This window comes from Dama dama, chromosome 24, assembly GCF_033118175.1.
Source record: "Dama dama isolate Ldn47 chromosome 24, ASM3311817v1, whole genome shotgun sequence".
Lineage (NCBI taxonomy): Eukaryota > Metazoa > Chordata > Mammalia > Artiodactyla > Cervidae > Dama > Dama dama.
The window spans coordinates 28,367,202-28,390,078 of NC_083704.1; the positions used below are offsets into that span (position 1 = coordinate 28,367,202).

Here is a 22,877-nt window from a genome sequence, read left to right on the forward strand (position 1 = left end):
CGTCTTTTAAACTATTCGATTCATTATTTTCTTCAGAGCAATGCTGTTTCTTCCTCTCACCCTTCTCCCCAGCGTGCTTAGGTATTCTATTTGATTCACTGAAAAGAGTGAAAAGACACTAATAAAGCTTTTGTCACTCATCCAAACAGCCCTCTGTGCACCAATGCTGACAAGAGTTTTGGAGGAACAAGGAAAAGTAGCTTTATTTCTTTGCCAGGCAGAGATGGAACACCACAGGCCAGCTCCTCTGAAACTGTGCCCCCCTCCCTGAGGAATAGGGAGAAGTCTTATAGGCAGGGCTCATGGTCTGGGGTAAGGGAGCAGGATCCAAGCAAAGGTGTTGCAGTTCTTCTTCTGCAAAATTTCAAAATGGCCACAAGTGGCATCAGGCAGCTAGGTAACTGGGTCTGGTGGGCTTCTGGTTTATTGCCTATGACCTTTCTGAAATGAAGAATGCTACAGGGGAGTGTGGGCAGATATAGCTAATTTACTTCCTTGTACAGCAGAAAGTAACACAACATTGTAAAGCAGCTACACTACAATTTAAAAAAAAAAAAAGAAGAAGGCCAAGTGACTCGGTGGAGTATGTGATTCACACAGTCAGAGAGTGGTTGTGGAATTCTTTTGTGAAGGACACGTCTCGATACCTGTACTGTGAATAGTAAAAGTTAAAGTAAAACTAGGATTCTTAACTCTTACAGGCCTGTTTTGCCATTCACTCTTCCCTTTGCTTGTTACTAGGAAAACCCCATTTTTCATTTCCCTTGTAACACAATGACTCGTTTTAGTTGAAGTGATAACGAGTAAGCTATTTTATATCGACAATCTTACTTGCCAATCACAGGCCCTTCTCTGTTCTCGTATCATTTCTAGTATTTGTTTCAGACCAATGCTTATTAATTTTGGAAAATATATATGAAAACTACTTTTGACAACTCAGGTATAACCCAGCCGTCTTCGGAATAACTGATGCATTTTCCCAGTCTTCATGTATACCGTTTTTATTTTAAGGATTGGAGCTAAGCCTGTATAAATGGGTTTCTGTTTGCTTTCCATCTTCCTTGTCAAGAGCAAGGTGGAGACTAAAGAACCTGAGCCTGTTTCCCTGTGTGTGTAAAATGTCCTCCCGGGGAGGGGAACAGGCGAGGGCTCTGTCCGAAGCGCAGGACACAGCGCTGAGTCCCGGTGCCGGCCCTGCTGCCGGCGGTGCCTTTCCCAGCAGCCCAGTGCGCTGTCCTCCCCGCGGGCGCCGCCAGGGGGAGCTGTGGCCCGGGGCGCAGCCACAGCGGCGCTGCACCGGCCCTCCCCCGGCGGCCGGGCGCCGCCCTGTCCCAGGCTCCTTTGCGGGTAAACAGACATGGCCGGCGAGGGAGATCCGGAGGACGCTGCGCACAACATGGGCAATCACCTGCCGCTCCTTCCCGGTAACGGTCTGGGGCCTGTCCCCGGCAGCGGGAGGAGGCCAGGCCAGATGCGCCAGTGGCGCGGCGGGGCCGGGGAGGCGGGCGGGCGGTGCAGAGCCTGCACGGGGCCGCGGGCCCGGGACGTGGTGTTTCTGGCTGCAGCTCGGCCTCCCTAGCCTGGGGACGAGGGTTTGGGGAGGGAGGAGGCAGCGCCCAAAGGCAGGGACTTCGTGCTCTCCATCCTCCGTGTGCCCAGAACTTGGCTCCAAGGAAACGGCGTGAAACTGAGTGGGGAGAGAGGGAGACTGGGGCCGCCCAGCATCCCAGACTTTTATGGAACTTCGCCCCCCCACCCCCCATAAGAGTGACAGCTTATTTATTAAGTGCTACCGTGTCACCGGCCCTGCCCTGGGCGTTTGCATGCATTTTTCCATTTTCTCCTCCCCACGTCACTGTTCTAGTACTGACTTGGTGGGTGAGAAATGAGCCGGCAGGTCCCTGTGACTTGCCCAAGGTCACACAGTTGCGGAGCCGGGGGTCCTACTCAGATCTGTCCGCCGGCAGGGCTGGCGTCTCTTAACCAGTCAGTGCCACTGTGTGTTTGGTCTGTTCCTAGGCATGTAGTTCAAGTACTTGGTAGAATACGCCTAATTTTAGATACTTAGAACTGGGATATTAAACTCGGGATTCTCTTTCCTTTATGTTTTGTGAAAATTTAGACCTTGGCCTTATGCTGGAATAGTGGGCAGAAAAAAAGTCTGGAATAATTTTACAGTTTTGTCATGGAAAGAGTTGCCTTGCAAGAGGCGTATCAGCCAAACTGAGACTATTAGCGGAGTCACTTACTGTGTGCCAGGAAGTATGTTATGTATCCTGAAGGTAAAAAGAGGTATAATGCACAGTCTGATACTTGAGGATGTTTATCATGTATATATGGTTGCTGAAAATATAGCTAGCAGGAGGCCATTGATGTAGGCCAGATAAGTAAATCGTCAGAGGCAGGGATTGATTATGGCTGAGAAGGACTGGGGGAAAGCCCTGTGAAGTGTACTACAGACATCCCAAAGCATTATGACTTAGGATAGACTTGCAGAAGATAAGGTCTGGAAGGTAGGTTGGGTCGGAGTGTTGGAAAGCTCGCATCTCTTGCCAGTGGGATCGTGAGTTTGTTCCATGGATTGGAGAGAAGCACTTGTGGATTTCAGACCTAAGGGAAGCTGTGCTTGGAGGATGACTTTGCCCACTGGGAGTGGTGGTGTGGGCCAGAGGAGGAAGACTGAAGGCATGCCCCCGCTGTATGGAAAGGAGCTTTTCCATGAAAATAGACTAGAATCAGAAGTCAGTGGTCCATCTGGAAGCAACCTAGCTGAATTGAATTTGATCAAAGAGCTGAGCTGTTTTTTCAGAGACATCAGCCCAGCTCTGTCCATGCCAGATCCAGTGTGCCGGGGAAGATGCTGACGTTCTGTTGGCATCCACACCGTGCTCCTGCATGAGATGAGTCATCACACTTCACCCTGGCAGCTCTGAACGGTGTGTTTTGTTGGAAAAAATTGAGAGCACAAGGGGCTCAGAGAGGTTGTCAATATAATAGTTATATTCCTGCAAATCATGTATGACTGATTTTTAGAAACATTCAGTTGTCCATACATACATGTAGTATGAGTTGTTTGGAAGAGTAATTTCCTCTAAGTGCTTAAGTAGTTGCTTAATATTTAAGATTTGAAGAATCTGTCCCAGCCAAAAAAATAATAATAATAGATAAACAGCCAAGTAGGAGGAAGTGGGTTTCAGCGATATACAGGAGAAAGGCTAGTTTATAAAAGGAAATCATTTTGAGATGAAGTTGTGACACTTAAAATATAAATTTAAAAAGAGTTCTAGCCTTTGAGCTGAAAGTTGACCTTTAAAACTTTGCATAATAGAGTGCATAATAGAGCAGTAAAGTGTCAAAAGTGCATAAAGAAAGCCATGCTGTCAGAATTGTGAATGCAAGGAAGTAGATGCAGTATATTTTTGTCATCGGTTTAGATTTTTCTTCGTTATCTCTGATCTCTTGTCGAATTTTTTTTCTTCTTAGGAAAATTTTGTATGCAGTGTTAAATCACTGAACATTTGAATTTAAGTTGAAATAATTAGGTTGTTCTTTTTGACAAAGGCTTATATCTAAGGACTTTGTAGGCATTAATAGAAAGTCTAAAGCAGTTGCCATATTGAAAAACATTTACATTTTCTTGTCAGGAACCTAGCTGGAGGTGGTTAGATTTAAATAATGATATGCACAGCAGAAAGTAACTTTTGTAAAGACATTTTATCTATTTAGAAGTTTATTTAGGAACCTGCTTGCTTTTTAGCCCCTTCTTCTTTCCTTCCTTCCTGCTTCTCTAGAAACTGTTTAAACGTTTGAAAAAACTTTATAGATTGTCTTGTTCATGTCTGTCATTTTTCAAATGAGGAAACTAAGGTTTCATCACATGGGATGAACTGTCTATTGTGTCAGAATTGGTTCCTAGTGAGGGAGAAGAGATACATCTCCTGTGCAGAAGAATTTCAAATAATGTATGCAGGTAGTCACCCTTCAAGGAAGTGGAACCAGTCCCTACCCCTAAGATGTGGGTTGTGTCTCATGGTTTGCTGCCAAAGAGTACAGTGTGGAAAAGAGGGGGAAAGGAGCCCTCCAGTGGAGAAATCTGACTGACACGCCCCCAGCCAGGTGACCCAGGTCAGCTTCAGCAGTTCTAAGTCACATCAGCATTGTGCACCCTTGATAAGACATGATGAACATGGCTCTTCACCTCCCTGGGCTTCCTCCCCAAGAAAGTTCCGACTTGAGGGACATTCTACAAAGCGCCTGACCAATAGTCCTCAAAACTCTGAAGGCCATCAAAAACAAGGAAAGCCTGAGAGATCATCCCAGCCGATAGGAGGCTAAGGAGACCCGATGACTAAATGTTGTGTGGTGTTGTGGACAGGGTCCTGGGACAGAAGTAGCAAATTAGATAACAGCTCAGGAAATCCAAATGAAATGTGTTTAGTCAGCGGTACTATGCCATCACTGATCGCTTGGTTACGGCAAGCATGCCACACTAATTAAGATGTTAACTATTGGGAAACAGGTGTGGGGTAGAAGGAACTCTCTACCATCTTTGCAGCTTTTCTGTAAGTCTTAAACTATTCTAAACTTAAACATTGATTTAAGAAAAGTAGTTAGAGGCGGACCCAGCCTAGACCCCAGCTCTCTGGCTGCCTCTTCACAGTACTGTTGAGATTCCCAAGTGTGAATGGTGTTCTTAAGAGCTCCTCTTCCCACAGGCCTGGAATCCCGAAGAAGGAGTTATGTATTTGAACAGGAACATGGCTTTTATGTCTCCATGCCTCTGTTTTTTGTTTTTCGCTTATAATACTCTACTTTTACAGCAGAGGAAGAGGAAGAAGATGAAATTGAAATGGAAGTTGAAGACCAGGATGTCAAAGAACCCAAGAAACCAAACATCATAAATTTTGACACTAGTTTGCCGACATCACACACAGTATGTAACTTTGTGTTAGGTCTAGTGTGAGAGATGCGTACATTTAACTGTAGATGAAAGTTCTTTAAAGTGAATGACTGCTTTCAACATTACCTGATGTTACATCATGCTTGAAATAGTGGATGAGGATGTGAGCTTCTTGCCAACCGATAAATAGTGTTAAGCTGTAATTTTTAAGCAGTTTGGTACTTTGTCTATTACAAGTAATTCTTTGCACACTTGGAACCCTCCTTATATCTTGGCTAGTAATAGAACTATTAAAGTGCTGGTTATTCTCTGTACTGCAGGATTCCAGGGTGTTATTTAACATACTGGCATTTTATACTTGTCATTTATGCTTTTCAGGCATAGAGATGTTGGGCTTAGTCAAAATCAAATATTTTGAGCTTAAAAAATGCTTTTTAATGTGTATGTGAGAGATTCTTCACAAGGAATTGAGAATTCTACTTCCAGGAGTCACAAACGGACTTTCCTGTGGGCTGCTGATACGGCAGCTTTATTATTTGAATATGTGTACCTTCCACGTCTGTGTCTCTATGTCAGCTGCGCGTTAGTCTGTTGCGCGTGCGCCCTGTTGCCTGTCCGTAACGACTGGACCCGGTGCCTCCGCAGTACCTGGGCGCCGACATGGAGGAGTTCCACGGGCGGACTCTGCACGACGACGACAGCCGCCCGGTCATCCCGGTGCTGCCGCAGGTGGCCATGGTGCTCATCCCCGGGCAGACCCTGCCGCTGCAGCTCTTCAGCCCGCAGGAGGTCAGCATGGTGCGGAACCTGATTCAGAAGGACAGGACCTTCGCAGTGCTTGCGTACAGGTAAATCTTTGTGCACCCACAGGAGAGGCTGCTTTAAAGGCAAAGCCGACTACTGTTTTGCCTGCATAGAAGTTGGGACAAGGCTGTGAAGTAAGACTCTTCCATAAAGAGCTTGGAAGTGGAAGTTGGAGTATTTTGCTATGATCATTACCATCTAAGTCAAGCTTTAAGTTTCACACACAGTTAACTTTCTGGTATGTGAAAGCTTTAGAATCATTAATATGTAATGAAGAACATTTCTAGAACCTTATTTTCAAGAGCTGTCTTCAAGAAAAAGAGGGCTTTTACACTGTTTGTAAAGGATGGTTTTTACAAAGGAGTGACTAGTTGTTTTCTGTCTCTCAAAATTCCCAAGTTGTTGTCTTGTAGACGAGTGGTAACTTGAAGCTAAATGTCAAGTGTCCCATGACAACTAGAGGAAATCAGTGGTGGAGGCAGGAAATTGATACAGGAAGTCCCCACTCCCTCCCACCCCCCACCCCAGTGCAGATAAGCCGCAGAAAGTATGATCTGCTGAATAAAAGAATGTTTAGTTTGGGAAATGACAGTTTAACCCCTCTCAGCTGTGGGTTATTTTCAATGACTAGAAATCTGTTCTTCTGCTAGTGGGCGCTAAGTGTACTTCCTGAAGCCCTCTTTATATAAAATCTCAGTTCCCTGTGTGATTCTAAAATAAATTAAATAGCTTTGCAGTGAGAGTGATTGCTATAAATTGTTTTCCCATGTGTATTGCTTTTGTCATCTTGGCATATTTGAAAATTAAATGTTCAAACTGTTTCCTTTTTAAAATTTCCCTTGGAAGTAACGTCCAGGAGAGGGAAGCACAATTCGGAACGACAGCAGAGATCTATGCCTACCGAGAAGAACAGGATTTTGGAATCGAGGTTGTGAAAGTGAAAGCAATCGGAAGACAGAGATTCAAAGTCCTTGAGATCAGAACACAGTCAGACGGGTAAGAAACACTGTCTATCTTAAAACTCCTCAAACATCATAAAATGAAGTAGTTTTCTTACATTTTGTCTGTTTTGCTGATGTCCACACTTCATAGCCTTTCACCAGTTGTTCTTTTCCCTTTGAAAGTGCAGTCTGGGGTTTCTAACTTGGCTGTGCATCACAGTGACCAGGGCAGTAAAACTACAGACGTTCGGGTTCCCGCCCTTCCTCCCGTCCCTAGAGAGGGACCAGTCGGGGAGGAGGCCACGGCATCTTTTCTGTCCAGGTGTCCATCTGTCAGATGTCCAGGTGACTGATGCCCCTCTAGGTTTCGAAACAGTGATGTAACCCCAGCAGGCAGTGTCATTTGGGACAGGGCTTCTTTGGGATTGAAGACCTCTCTGCAGATTGGAGAGGGTGGGAGTCAGGGCTCGGGGAGCTGGGTGCAACAGCGGGTGCGTCGAGAGCTGCGGGCTCGCCACCCGCTGTGTCTGGGTGTTGGAGACCATGTACCTGCGTGCCCACCTCCACCGCAGATGTTCTCTCACCCACAGTGGATCACGTGTGTACTGAGTGGTCAGGAAGTGCTTGTCATCTCTGTGTCTTATACAGTTTAGAAATTCTCTGAGTGTTCTGTTTAGCACTTCCATTTTGGTGTGACTCAATGGTTTTTTTTCCCACAAATTTAAGGAATACCTCATTCCTTAAGGTATTCCTTAAGGAATACCTCATTTTAAAAAATGCAGTTCACTTTGCAGACCTCCAAAAAAACCATAGAGCAGTTGTCCTCATCGCAGTGTGTTTCCTTTTATAGGAATGGTTCTTAACTCTGGCGCATAAGAATCACCAGTGAATCACTAGAGAAGTCTTAGAAAGATACAAATTCCTGGGTCCTCCCAGCCTTCGGGAATTGGTCTCTTATCTGTAGTCACAGTTGAAAATCTTGTCAGATCTCTGTGTTGGACAGGTGATGTCTTGTGAAATCAAGGACATTCAGAGGGTTTGTTTTTTTTTTTAAGGTTTAAGAATATGAACTGCACAAGGACAACACCTTTCCTGTGTTTTCACATAGTGGGCTTTCATAAATATTAGTGAACTCAGCCACCCTTTGGGGCCTGAGCAAGCGCAGGGGGAGGGATGGGGTGCCAGAGCCCGTGGGCGTTCGGTGCTCCCTGCCTGGTGCTCCCCGAGAGCATTCGCTCCGGGAGCTCGCCGCGCTGAACAAGGGGCTGTCCGTGTGGTGTGCGTCTGTGTCCCTCAGGATGCAGGCTGCTCAGGCCAGGCGATGCGACGCCCGTGCGTTCTGCACTTCGGACCATCAGTGTTCCATGAACGAGTGAGCGTCCCCGAGAGCCCTGTGTTGAGACAGCAAGCTGTTTGTGCCGTGGGTTTTACTGACAGTTCCATTGTAAAAGTACTTCCTACCTTTGTGCTTATAAAATTTTGAATATTTGTGAGTACTATATTCCAGAAACCATAATAGCAAGTTGACTTGGGGAAAGGTATATTTCTGAGACTGTCGACATCAGTGACTTGTGATTGTGGAAAAATTAGTTTGAACACAAGATGGCAATAGAGTCTTGACTCTGAAAGCAAGTAAACGGATGTTCATTGGACTCAAGTAGAGATTAGCGTCAAACTGATCAGGCGGGACAGGACTGGGAAAGGGCCTAGTGTTCCTTAGACCCAACACCATGGCTTTCACAAAAATGTCTGTCTGAAAAGACCTCCATGGAGTGAGAATTCTGTGGGTCCACAGCCCTTCTGGCCCTATAACCACCTTCAGAGGGAATGGTGAGAGGGCAGAGACTAGAGAGGATGTAGTGCAAGCTCTTCTTTCAGAAAAGGAACCTGACTGCGATGGAGATAAGTGGTTTGCCCAAAGTTGTCCAGCTCGTGGGCGCCGGAGGTGAGCTCTAGGCCCCCGACTTCCAAACCAGTGCTCTTCCCACCAAACCAGAGTCCCTCCCTCGCACATTTGCAACTCAGGCCAGTTTCCTTTTCTCTGTAGTACAGGACCAGATGATAGTGATCTGTCTTATTAAGACTCTCCATGTGTACAAGGCATACTGCTGCCTCTGACCTTTCCAAGTCGTGTCTGTATTTCTTTGACATCTTCTGAACAAAAAATTAATTAAAAAGTAGAAATGTATCACTGCATCTCTATAGGACTATTTTAGAAATTCCTGAGTATTTCTTACATGTAGAGAGGAAGAGGAGATTAATACTCTATTTGTAATTACAAAAGAAGCCCTCGTACTTATCATAATTGAGGTGAGTAATTTTTAGTCAAAAAGGTGATTAAAACTGGAACTCATAAAAATATATACATATATAAATTTATACATATATATCCTAAACATTTTATTTTAACTTAAAATATGTAAATGCCCCTTAATTCGTTTCGCATTTGATGGTAAGACAGGGTACTTACTGTCTTTGTATTGGGTCTGCAGATAAAGAGTTGACAGAAGTCTTTCTTGCATTAGTTGCTTTCATTGCATCATCCATCTGCAGTGCATACCTGTAGTTTTTCTTTAGAGATTCCGAAGATACTCACAAGGGCTTTGCGCACAGAAACCTTCCAGATTCATGCACTTTTCTCCCTGTTAGAATTGTCTGAACCTAATTCAGAAGCACTTTTTTGACTCAAGCCAGTGTTTCATTAAAGCAGTTTTAATTTTGTACTTATTTCCTGGTTGCCATAGTAGTTACATAAATTACAAAACAACAGGGCCCTACTGTATAGCCCAGGGAACTATATTCAATAGTCTGTCATAAACCATATGGAAAAGAATATAAAAAGGGACGTATATACATATACAACTGAATCACTTTGCTGTCTAGCAGAAATGAACACAACACTAAATTAATTATACTTGAATAAAATTTTTTATAAAGCTCCTTCCACTTCAGAAAATATTTATATAAATTATATAGCTATAATTGCACAACAACTGCCAAGACAGGTTGGGAAGAAACAAAACTAGTTTACATTAAAACCAAAACTCAGGTGCTGGGAGCAGAGCTAGCCATGCGTGCCACAGACCCTGGGGTGCTTCACGGAGGAACAGAGAGCAGCGCTTTCCCCTTTGAGGTGATCTAGACAGCCTGTGTACACTAATTACTAAAACGATCTCTAAGCTGATGTTTCTGTAGGATTAACGTTTGTATCATAATAAAAACTTGTGAATTAGGTGAGGAAAACATGATTAGTTATTTTTGTTTTTAATGCGCTCTAATAATATAAGAATATTTGAACACAGTCAGATTTATGTTACCATTTTCCAAAGTCATGTAGACTTAAATTTGAGCTTGCAGGAAAGAGATGAAGTGAGTGGAGTGTGTCTAATATTATCATGACAGTAAACCTACATATTTTCAGACATGTTTAGCTATTTTCATTTAATAAATCAGAAGAAGTATTAAAGTGTCATAAGTTTTTGTGGATTGAGACAGTGGTAACAATGAAAGACCACTTTAGAATTCCTGAACATGAATAATAGTGAAGCAGAGACTTGTAACATATTTGACTTCTTCCTACTGATAGTGTTTTTCGTTCCAGCATTTGGATGTGTTGATACTTTATGCATCTGCATTTGAAAAGTTACAATAGGAGATAATTCTTTTAGTGCCTCATAAGACAGTGGCTTGGAGGTACAGCCTCTTTGGCATTAATTCATGAGAAGATACTTGCAATTATGATATTCTCAAGTAGCATTGTTGAATGATGTCTTCACTATATGAGTAGAAATAATTTTTAAAGATAATATGGATCTTGATTCTTTGCATATTCAGGGTAAATGTTAGGAATGAGAAAAGGAACGCACACAGAAATAAGGCTACATATAATTCTCTGGTCTAATACGTGTGAAAGGGTTCTTGATTTTCTCTTCCTTTATCTACCTACTTCTTAGGATAGGTGATTCATGAGAAGGGATTGATATAAGAGTTGGGCAACATAAAGAAGTGGGGTGAGGGGAGGGGTGGAGTGTCCAAGAATGAGAAATTTTTATAGAAGTATCAACACATCAGGGGTTGGTGGTATATTGATTTTTTTAACTTTATTTCATTTATAAGCTTTGCTTGAAATGTAAAAATAGTGTTTTCCATTCCACAGTGAGATAGAAAAATCTTTGGTTACCTTTGGTTTTAACTTTGGTATGATTTATGAAATACAGTATTTTTTGAAAATTTCTTGTATCTTAATATCAGGACTTGATGAATATGTTTAAAAGAGAAAACCTTGAAAATCTTAGCACTTGAAGCTGTCCATAACGGTTAGAAACATAGTTATTAGAGTGAGTTGGTCCTAAAGATGAACACCGGGCCTGGTTCTCCTTTTTTTTTTTTTTCCTTAAAAAAAATTTTTTTTTCATTTGTTTTTATTAGTTGGAGGCTAATTACTTTACAATATTGTAGTGGTTTTTGCCATACATTGACATGAATCGGCCATGGATTTACATGTATTCCCCATCCCAATCCCCCCTCCCACCTCCCTCCCAATCCCATCCCTCTGGGTCTTCCCAGTGCACCAGCCCTGAGCGCTTGTCTCATGCATCCAACCTGGGCTGGCAATCTGTTTCACCCTTGATAATATACATGTTTCAATGCTCTTCTCTCAGATCATCCCTGGTTCTCTTTATTTTAGAATCCAGCAAGCTAAAGTGCAAATTCTTCCTGAGTGTGTGTTGCCTTCGACCATGTCTGCAGTTCAATTAGAATCCCTCAATAAGTGCCAGATATTTCCTTCAAAACCTGTCTCATGGGAAGACCAGTGTTCATATAAATGGTGGCAGAAATACCAGAAGGTGAGAAACTTGATTTTTTTATGCATGTTCAAAAAGCGAAGACAGGTTGCTTTTTTCCTGTTTAAAGAAAGAAACACCAGCAACTCTCATGATTCCTTCCGCAGACATCTTCTGAGCAATACTATAGTTGCATTTGTTCATAGCTGGAGTTTCTAAAAATTTCTTAGGCAGCTGTTGATGTAAGAGCTTTTTACTTGGTTTGCAAAACCAAGTAAAATGTTAATCCAGGTATTACTTCACTGTAGTTCTAAATGCTGCAGGAAACGCTTATTAGACTGTGATCACAGGAGATGCTTGGCTCTTGAATGATAAAGACCTAGATTCAGAGGAAGAGTTTGGGACAGTACCCAGTGGTGGTTGTTTTGCTCCTTGTGGACTTCTGAAAAGAAGCTGTTTTTGTGCAACAGTATGGACATCACCAAAACTGGCTTGACTTTTAAAGGCACTCTTTAAAAGTACTGTCTCTAGGGCATTAATTCCTGTGTATATCCTTTTGGCTAGATTGTTATCGAAGGAAAAATATCAATGAAGCTTGTTTGTACTTATCTGTGAGATGTATCAATTTTGAGTATAAAATACCTAATATTTCTGATTTCTCCCTAAAAGAGAAAGATTTCTAGTGTCTAAATTTAAAATTACTTTTTTGAAATATGTCTTTTAAAAATATGGAAAGACAATTTCCATAGTAACCTGAAGAATCCTGTACTTATCATCCATTACTCTTTGTTGAGTATCGAAGGTTTCAATTTTTATGTAAATTATCCTAGGGTCCTCATTTGAGGTAATAGCTCAGCGGCAAAGAACCTGCCTGCCAGTGCAGGAGTTCAGTTCAGTCGCTCAGTCGTGTCCAACTCTTTGCAGCCACATGGACTGCAGCACGCCAGGCCTCCCTGTCCATCACCAGTTTGAGGAGCTTGCTCAAACTCATGTCCATCAAGTGAGTGATGCCATCCAATCATCTCATCCTCTGTCGTCCCCTTCCCCCTTCTGCCTTCAGTCTTTCCCAGCATCAGGATCTTTTCTGAGGAGTCAGTTCTTTGCATCAGGTGGCCAAAGTATTGGAGTTTCAACTTTAGCATCAATCCTTCCAATGATATTCAGGATTGATTTCCTTTAGGATAGACTGGTTGGATCTCCTTGCAGTCCAAGGGACTCTCAAGAGTCTTCTCCAACACTACAGTTCAAAAGCATCAGTTCTTCGGCACTCAGCTTTCTTTAGGATAGTCCACCTCTCACATCCGTACATGACCACTGGAAGAACTATAGCTTGACTAGATGGATCTTTGTTGGCAAAGTAATGTCTCTGCTTTTTAATATGCTATCTAGGTTGGTCATAGCTTTTCTTCCAAGGAGTAAGCATCTTTTAATTTCGTGACTGCAGTCACCATCTGCAGTGATTTTGGAGCCCAGAAAAATAAAGTCTGACACTGTTTCCATTGTTTGCCCATCTATTTGCCATGAAGTAATGGGACCAGATGCCATGATCTTTGTTTTTTGAATGTTGAGTTTCAAGCCAGCTTTTTCACTCTCCATTTTCACTTTGATCAAGATCTTCAGTTCGTCTTCGCTTTCTGCCATAAGGGTGGTGTCATCTGCATGTCTTGAGGTTATTGATATTCCTCCTGGCAGTCTTGATTCCAGCTTGTGCTTCACACAGCCCGGCATTTCTCATGATGTACTCTGCACATAAGTTAGATAAGCAGGGTGCCAATACACAGCCTTGACGTACTCCTTTCCCAATTTGAAACCAGTCTGTTGTTCCATTTCTAACTGTTGCTTCTTGACCTGCCTACAGATTTCTCAGGAGGCAAGTAAGGTATCGCTTCTCTTGAAGAATTTTCCACAGTTTGTTGTGATCCACACAGTCAAAGACTTTGTCGTGGTCAGTAAAGCAGAAGTAGATGCAGGGGATAAGGGTTCAAACCCTGGGTTGGAGAGATCCCCTAGAGAGGGGAAATGGCAACCCACGCCACTCGTCTTGCCTGGAGAATCCCATGAGAGGAGCCTGGCGGGTACAGTCTGTGGGGGTCACAAAGAGTCTGACATGGCTTAGCCACTAAACAGCAAACAGCTTAAATTCACAGTAGCTTTTGTATAGCTGTGCAATACTTTTGTTTTCAGACTTGATACAGATGCTTTATTTTTTTAATCTTAATTTTTTATTTAGCTGTACTGGGTCTTAATCGTGGCATGCAGGATCTTTCATTTCCATGTGCAGAATCTTTAGTTGTAGCGTGAGGGTTCTAATTTCCCGACAGTGGATCGAACCTGGGCCCCCTGCGTTGGGAATACAGTTGTACTCTGGATCACCAGGGATGTCCCCAATACAGACGCTTTACACATACTTTAAATCATGTTTATTTGACCAGTAGCAAGGTGGGAGATTTGCTGTTAGTCACTTCAGCCTAACCGTTGAAGTGAGTTTGTGGAGGATGGCACTGTTGTCCGCGGCTCCGTGGAGTGTTCTGGAACGCGTGGAGTCTTTAGTACCCAGCAGTGCGTCGGCGCTGGGGGGTGCCGAGATGCTCTGTGGCGAGGTCACTGTGTCAGGGCACTGCCTACATAGCCTCTCAGGGTTTAGATAGCTGTGGGTTTCAATCATTGGATATTTTTTCCAGGAGGTATTAAGTATTTTATTTATATAATAGTTCTTCCACACCAAGATTTTTTTGTTAAAAATTCTTAACCATTTAAAAATCCTACATTACCTCTTGGCACAATTCTGAGCATAGAGTGAGAGTCTGTGGAGTTCATTCCTGACTTCAGTGCTCTGGACAACTAGTTCCGTGTTCTCTCTGCAGGATCTTGCCATCTTAAACCTGCACTTGGGTTAGACAAACAGAACTTGTAAAAATCTTTTGTGTGAATTACTGATTAACTCCTTCCTGTTTCGTGGCCAAAGCACCTCAGCTTGTTCACATTGAATTCAGACAGAGGCCTCTGTAGCTGGGCCGTCAGGTGTTAGGAACCAGATCCTCTGAGCATCCCCTGATGTCTTATTTCTCCAGTAATTCTGGATTCTCAAACATTCCCTCACTTTTCTTCATGTTCAGAATTGCCAAGGAGTAAATGGAAGGTACTTAGGAATGAGCGAGATAGAAAAGGTGTTCAGGGCGACAAATGCCTTGGTCTGTGTTTTTTTCTGATTGTTCCGTTGCTTACACTTTGGGTAGAGTGTCTTAGGTTCTGAAATGTGGATCTAGATCACTAGGCCAAGAAAAAACACTAGCTGCTCTATTTTGGACTCCAGGCGTCCTGCAGACTCTGCCTCACTTGAGAGCCCAGTGGGAGCCGTCCTGCTGGCATGCCAGCCTGGCGTGGGTGCAGGGAAGGGCTGGCGGATGGCACAGGGTTGGGGGGGATTCCAGGGGCCCCGGACCGGCTCAGGGCTCGTCCTGCTGCACCTGCGGTGGACACTGACTTGTCACAGCGCTTGTCTTCAGGCCGATCTGGGGCTCGGGTCCGCCCTCTGTGGAGTTGATTCACACCTGATGGTTGTACCTGCCACGGCCCCAGCAGGGTCTCGTGCATCTTCGTGTCTGAGAAGCGGTTCACGTGGCCAGAACTGGGAGAAGCTTAGTTGATTCTTAAATAACTCACTCTAATTGGGTTGCCGCCCACTTTTCCACCAGAAAATGATACTAGAGGATCTAGGAGTGGAGTGGAGTCTTCCTGAAGTGTATTCAGTTGGCCTTGAAACTGTGTGTATCACCTCTCAACATTTGCCATTGAAAACAGAACAATCGAAATGACAAAAGTATTTCCACGTCGGTTATCTTCCATTCTGACCGGGAACACTGGAGAAAGTATCGCTGAGGGTTGAGAAGTTAGGCCAGTTAATCAGGTGATGCTCTTCTAAACCCACTTCTCTCTGGGAACCTTTCTTATCCGGTGATTCGACCTTTAAAACTATTTCTTTACTCCCTCTTCTCACAGTGTCTTTTTCTCTTCACTGTTTACTGTAGCGAAATTCTCTCAAAATAAGGAAAATGTTGTTTAAACCTACCTAGAATACAGTGTATATGTTTCTGAGGATACTCCCTTCTTGCCCACGCTATTTGCTCATTGAAAAAGCCCTTCCATGTTAATGAGAAAGAGTATGAAGTACAAAAAATCAAATGTGGAAACAAGAAAGTGAGTGAAGCTCATCTTTCTGGTCTCTGCTAAATTTACGAGCTCCTGCTTCTCACACAGAGCAGGGAAGAACTGAGCGTAACTCAAGGGCGGGACCCACAAACAGGAGCTCACAGGTTAGCTTCTCAGTCTTCTTCCAGAGTTTCTTTATGAAAACACAGATAAACATTCTTACTTCTCTCCTTTTTCTTATGTAGGAGGATGCATGCTGTCCTGCTCCCTATTTTAAGAGTGTAGGAGATTCTTCTGTTTTTAGTTTTCAGAGCAGTTCTTTCTTGTTTTGAAAGCCGCACGGTATTCTCTGTATTAATGATGGCCCTAGACTCAGTGATATACACAGATGACCTTTCATACAGGTCAGTATTTGAGAAGTGAGATGACTGGATGTCAGGGCAACTGCATTTGTAATGTTGACATGTGTTTTCCAAGTTTCTTACTTAAGGAGGTTGTTCCTATCTGTACTCTCAGTGTTTCAGTGAGGCTGTACAGTATCCAGCTTAAGTTTAGCTGATCTGATAAGTGAAACATAGGAGCTTGTTGAAGGTTTAACTTGAATTTCTCTGAATGTGAATGATGTGTGACATTTGTGTTTAAGAGCATGTGATATTTCCTTTCATTGGAACTGTCTTCACCCCCACTGTTTGTTGCTAGTTCTGTACACACTCACCTGTGTGTAAAGGCAGCTTATCCCTTCATCTGCAGTTAGTGTCAAACACTTTTTTAGTTTCTCATTTTTAACTGTATTGTGGTGGTCATATAGTTGAATTTTTTTTTAATACTTCTGTATTCTGAATCATAGCTAGAGATACCTCCCTCTGTGAAGGAATCGTCATTCATCAATGAAATGTGTCACTTTTTACTTTTGACTTCATTTTTTCTTAATGACATCAGAATGGAAGCTTTGATCATCCATGTGCAGTTTCTCTCGGTGTGATTCCAGCACCTGTCCCAGGTAGCGACCCACTGTCCTTTCACCATTTTCTGAAAGGCTCCTGTGTTCACTCTGCACACCTGTACTGCCTTACAGACCAGATTCATGTTTTACTTTATTTTTCTTCTGCTCCGTGATCAGTCTGTCTGTTTATGCCCCACCAGGATACTGTTATGTAACTGTTGACAGTTTGTAATTTTGTAAGTAAAAATATGACCACTAACCCCATCACAAGATTTTCAAGATTTGTGTGGCTACTGTCGCTTATTACCTTATCCGTAGGAACATTGCAGTCTGTTCTTGTCTTGTCCGAGTCGTCAGGAGCGTCACAGCGAGAGCAGCAGTGTTTATGTGTGAAGGGGAGTCGTGAAGTGGGAGGCTCTGTGTGGTGTAGGCAGGCTTCCTCAAGCAGGGGAATGGTTTCCCAGCATACATTGTACGCTTGTAGTTGTGTATCTTCCATTATGAGCTTACAAGCCTCAGAATCTAGAAAAAGCTCACCATTCCATTCCAGTTCTTAGAAGCAAGTAGGATTTGATAAATGAAGGAAACAAAAACTTGTACTGTTTCAGTTACTTGGAGAAATCATTTTTATCATTTGCACTGCTGACGGCGCTAGGACCTCACACCTGTGACCAGCCTGGGTCGTATGTAAACCACCGTTTGGGCTTGCAGGTACAGGAGCCCTTCCCCGCCCAGTTTCACGTGTCAGTGAAGGCCTTCTGCACAAAACGAACATGTCTGTAGACGTGCAGGCTTTGCTTTGCACGTGGAGAAAGTGTGACCATCCCTCGTGTTCCCTACTTTCTTCGGTCGGGTGTAGAATCTTCTCTAGTGGAAGCGCCTTGTATGGACGGTTGCCGGGAGATGGGTGGGTGTTCCCGCCTGTTGCCCTTGACAGCCCTGCTGCAGGGCGTCCTTGCAGTGTGGCCGTGTCCTGTCTAGCAGTTCTCCTTCCAGATTTTCTTGGTGGTTTTTACACATCTGTTCTTTCAGATGAGCTTTAAACTGCTTCTGAATTCCAATTCATTGGTATCACATTGAATATATACTCTGAGGACTGATATCTTAATTATTGAGTGTCCCCATCAGTTACTGAAATTTTACAGGAATTAAGTAAAAACATCTTTGTCAAATATAATCATCTCTTGCGGGATTCTCTGCAGACTTTTTCATCTTTTTGAAATTAGAACGTCCTCGTGGGCCAAGATCAGTTTTTAAATCTGGTTCCTTCTACCCTTAAGATCTTGATTCTATGGTGTTTAAGTGACTTTTGTTTTCTTTTCAGAGAAAGTTTCATTGTGCAAATTTGACTTCATGGCCTCGCTGGCTGTATTCCTTATATGATGCTGTAAGTAACCTGCGTTGAACGGTTTGCTTCTAGGATAAGCCATGTCATAAGGGTCATTAGACGAAACAAGTGGCATTTTATTTTTGGAACTAGTGCCATTCATTTCAGGGGAAAGGGCAGAATCATACTGCTGGACAGACCTGACTTCTAACGTAGAGATCTTTAGTTTTCTGTCAGTGGGTGGTGGCTTATAACTTCAGGACAAGATACTGTGGCATCTTTGGGTGTATTAAGCATTTAAAATTTTGTTGTCGAGGTACAGTTACATTTAGAAAAATACAGAATCCTTAACAGTGTTTTAGTCCTCTTGTAAACAAGTATGCCCACGTCTTATTTCCTGCTTTTAGTGTACTAACTGATATACACACCAGTGCTTTTGCAGCTCAAATTTTTTATACTAGGCATCATGACAGCTTGAAAAATTGAGTGAGAGACTGTTAGTGGGTAGTTCACAGAATGTAGGTCATAGACACAGCCTGCGTTCAAGGCCTCATTTCTATTAATTTTTCTGTGGTTTGGGGCAGAACCTGAGTATAAAATGGGGGTAAAGGTGCCCTGACTGTCCCGGGATGCATTAGAGGTTCTTGGTCTTCCATCAGCCTGCCCCCAGAACTGGAGCTCTGGGCTTAGTGAACTGGTAGGTGGTGAGTACTTAGCACATGGGCAGCACTGAGGGAAAGGATAGTTCACGCTGCTCTTCAGCAGCTTAAGAGGCATTACAAGTACGTAATAGACAAGAGTATTTAACATCCACTTGTGAAAAGATAGTGAGCACTCTGATGTTGTGAACAGGTACCAGGTAAGGTATGTAGGTAGCATGTGCTAGTGCAGCTCACAGGGACCAACAGAAAGGTTTCCTAGAGAGGGAAGATGAGAGGCCCTTGAGATGCCAGACCCAGGGAAGAGAGGCTGGAAAGCCAGCCTCTTGCTGGGCTAAGCAGGGTCTGTGTAAAAAGCAGACACACATATACTGGAACTGTACTAGATAGTAACTACTTACATTTGTTACTAATATGTTAGATTTATTGAGTTGAAAAGCTGACAGTGTAAAAAGTGTGTGAACCTTACTATGGCTCGTTTCAAACAAGGAAACCTTAATGGATAGAATCAAAAAACAGCTACGCGAATGGGATGAAAATCTAAAAGAAGATTCTCTTCCTTCAAATCCAATAGGTATGAAAAATTAGCTTTCTTCCTGTGATGTTTTACTAAAATTGTTTTGTAAGTTTTCTGTTTAGTGAAACCAACAAAACCGAAAAAAAAAAATTTTTTTTTATTACCCTGCAAAGCATACACATTTGTTTTCATCAATTATAGAAAATGAGTATTTTTTAGTTAGTTGTAACAAGTGTCTTAAATTCTGAGTATTCCTAACAGGCTCGCATCCGGAAATGCTATTTGGGTATACTCCTTTCCTTGGTCTTCAGGGTGCGTTTAAAGGTCACCTTAGTTCCAAGGCTTACTACTATATTTACATAGCTGTTAATTAGGTACAAGTTAACTATTTTTCTAGTCTCTTAGTAAATAAGTGACTTCTTATCTCTGGGATAACTTCTTTATCTCTGGGAAGGATTTATTCGAAAAGGATGTTATTGCATTCATAAGTTATCTGATATGTATCTGCTTCGTAAGTTTAAAAGTTTGAAAAACCTATCCTGTCTTTAAGATTTTTCTTACAGAGTAGCTGCTTGTCTTCCTATTGATGATGTATTACGAATTCAGCTCCTTAAAATTGGTAGTGCAATCCAACGACTTCGCTGTGAACTAGACATTATGAATAAAGTGAGTAAAGAATGTCTGTCTGATGTACACATTCTGTCAGTCGGGGGGGTGGGGTTTGCACTGTTGGGACCAACAAGGCTGGCGGTAGGGTGTTTAGTCATGGAAATAGAGAAGTGATTGTGGTTTGCATTACAAATGTTTTAAGGGAATATTTAAACATTTGAGATCATAAGACAGAAAAATTGTTTTGCATTCCTCTATGTATCCTAGAGGGTCATTAGTGATTATGTCAGCTTGTGTTTTCCCTGTTCCATCTTTAAAACTACAGTTAGAGGAATCAACACTTTGGAGCATTTCCCCCACTAATTTTCTCTTAAATATTTTAGTGTACGTCACTTTGCTGTAAACAGTGTCAAGAAACAGAAATAACAACCAAAAATGAAATATTCAGGTGAGCTTTTTATTGCATTTTTAGTACACGTCTGAGTACATTTTCCCAACTGCCATAACAGAACAACAGGCAAGACTATATTTCTATTCTCCATATATTTCCCTCCATTAAATTACAAATACTCAGCAAATGAAATATGGGAAGTTACCTCAGTGGTAGGTAAGTACCAGAACAGCAGTGGTTGTGGACGGGGTTATTCACAGCAATGGGGGAGCCTGGTGAGGGAAAACCTCCCCACCACCCCAGCCTTGTTAAAAATCTATCAACTGTATCTTTCTCAGTACTTACGGACCTAGCAGGAATGCCTCGGCTTTATGCGCTTGCTTCACTCAAATATCAGTTTCACCACATAGGGTCAGAGATAGGACATGCTTGTTACATTTTTCCCCCCATTTTGACTCTCCTCTGCGCTGATTCTCTATTCTAGTTTATCTTTATGTGGGCCGATGGCAGCTTACGTGAACCCTCACGGATACGTGCACGAGACGCTCACCGTCTACAAGGCCTGCAACTTGAATCTGATCGGCCGGCCTTCCACAGACCACAGCTGGTTTCCTGGGTAAGGTAGTGGCGTCCCCTTGTGCGGTTTGTGTGTGTGCCTTAGTGGGGCAGTAAAACTCAGGGGTATTAAGGAGAGTTGTTCACGAGTGGCTGGAAAGCTACTCTTGCACAGTCTCATTGCATGTACTGTCACGTGGCAGCTGCAGGTCTTAAACCAACTTTACGGTTGGTCCACACCCCTTCAGAGTGAGCTGACAGGGAAATGAAATACCAACTGTTTTATGATCCAGTAGAACTAGAGTTGACCCTTGAACAGCATGGTTTTGAACTGCTCGCTTCCACTTTCCACTTAGATGCAGGTATGTTTCAGTAGTAAAATACTGGCTGCTTCTCTGTTGGTTGAGTTGTTAGATGCAGAGATGAACTGCAGATACAAGGACCAACTACAAATCATAGGTGGATTAACCCCCTGTGTTGGTTAAGGGTCCACCGTATATCTGTATTTTATAATGTGTAAAATCAGTAAACAGTGGTAGACCCAGAACATGCAGAATGCAGCTTTTCTTCTAGTTTGCAGGCTTCGGGTTTTTTTGGCTTTAGGCTACTGACCTCCAAAGCACGACTGGGGGACCTACAGCACCACCAGAGCACTTGTGAGATCCCTTCAGCCATAATGCTGGCTCAGCCTTTTTATTTTGAAAGAGGCAAGCTGAGCAGGGCGTAGTGACTCTATTTGCTATGCTGGACCTAGAACCATGCCACCTGGACTGGCCAATCTTTTGTGAGAGAAACACTTAGCTCTTTCCCCAGTTTTAACTCTCAGAAGTAGTGTGTTTTCTACAGGTGATTGCTGTTTCCTAACTTGACTGCAGTGCAAAACAACTAAGAAATGCTGCTGCAACTTGCACTGTGCTCCTGGCAACCAGCAGTTTGTCTAAAGAAATCTGTATTGCCATGATGACTTGGTACAAATTAGAAAATCTTTTTGTGAGGTCTGTTTCAGGAATCTGCATAAATCAAAGCTCTGAGTTTCTCTTCCCCATCCTCAGAATTTGGCTAGTAAAAGATCTGTCTTTCTAACAGGTTTCTGAGGTGATAGGCTGGGATACAGAGATGCGTTTCCTGAGCGGATTTACTTACCTTTCCTTAATCTCGTAGGTATGCGTGGACTATTGCCCAGTGCAGGATCTGTGCCAGCCATATTGGATGGAAATTCACAGCCACCAAAAAAGACATGTCACCTCAGAAATTCTGGGGTTTGACTCGATCCGCTCTGTTGCCCACCATCCCAGACACGGAAGATGACATAAGCCCTGACAAAGTAATACTCTGCTTATAAACAAATACAGTAGGGATAAGGTTACTTAACACATTGGTATTCTAACACCAGATCTGCTTTGGAAATTACTGCTTTTGATGCATACCTAAGTAAAAAGCAACATTACATGGAAGGCTGCAGTTTCTTAGTCGAACGAAAGGATTTCAAGATTTAAACTAAGATATTCTATTGACGGGGATGAGAAGCAGTCTAGAACACTTGGTTTTCAGGAATACCTAACTTTAGGAGCTTGGGACCGTTACCCTGTGGACTCTTGATAAGCCTGGTAGTGTTATCACTGAGAGGACGTGAAGACATCTGTGAAACTGGTGAGCATGTTTTCTGCACAAAACAAATCTGAAATTCCTATAAATTGCTGTAATTAACGCAGTTCATCATTTATTTGATCCTAATACACAGAACAGAATGGCGTGTTTGCATCAGTGCTCCAAAGGGCAGACGTTCCAGAAGGTAGGGTGCCAACCAAGCTCTAGTACTGTTCTTTTTTGAAAGTGGCAAGGAAATGTGTATAATGTTAAAAGGACTTTGTTCCTTTTCTTTAGTTTCTGAGATACTGATTTGTAAATTTTGAAAATAAAGAGTTATAATATGCAGTTTGAGCCCCAAAATAAAAGTTTTCTTAACATGTTTGTTAGTGAATAGTAATATCTTGTGTATTTGCTCAGTGTTTGGTTATTCTGTTGAATCTGAACTTAGACTACTGTGGAGCACAGATGCTAAAACACGTCTCCTTCCTAGAGGCTAGAGGTGATGATGTATTTCATAGGCTATTTTGTTCAATGTAAAGTGAAGAAACTCTGTAAGTAAAGTATAAAAGCAAAGCTAAACATGTTTGTTTAAATAATGTAAAATATCTACTCAGATGCGGATACTTTAGGTGTAAGAAATAATTTTTAAGATAAAGTTCTAGACAGACAGATTTGCCACCTACCTCTTTGCTTACACATTCAAGGGGT

At 42.6% G+C, this 22,877-nt stretch overlaps 1 protein-coding gene across 2 annotated transcripts; it reads left to right on the forward strand.

Moving 5' to 3' along the window:
• The first annotated feature begins 1,326 nt into the window (after positions 1-1,326).
• Positions 1,327-22,546, forward strand: CRBN (cereblon). Of its 2 annotated transcripts, XR_009690329.1 has the most exons (12): positions 1,344-1,424; positions 4,821-4,933; positions 5,546-5,748; positions 6,551-6,700; positions 11,333-11,492; positions 17,846-17,908; positions 18,997-19,081; positions 19,575-19,690; positions 20,017-20,081; positions 20,509-20,640; positions 21,741-22,229; positions 22,321-22,546. XR_009690329.1 is itself a non-coding variant. In XM_061128052.1 (11 exons), exons 1-11 carry the CDS (start codon positions 1,358-1,360, stop codon positions 21,919-21,921), a joined length of 1,335 nt encoding a protein of 444 aa, XP_060984035.1. In that variant the 5' UTR covers positions 1,327-1,357; the 3' UTR covers positions 21,922-22,546. The 2 variants fall into 2 exon arrangements, 1 of the variants encoding a protein (XP_060984035.1); XM_061128052.1 differs by having other exon boundaries at positions 1,327-1,424; positions 21,741-22,546.
• Positions 22,547-22,877: the final 331 nt, after the last annotated feature.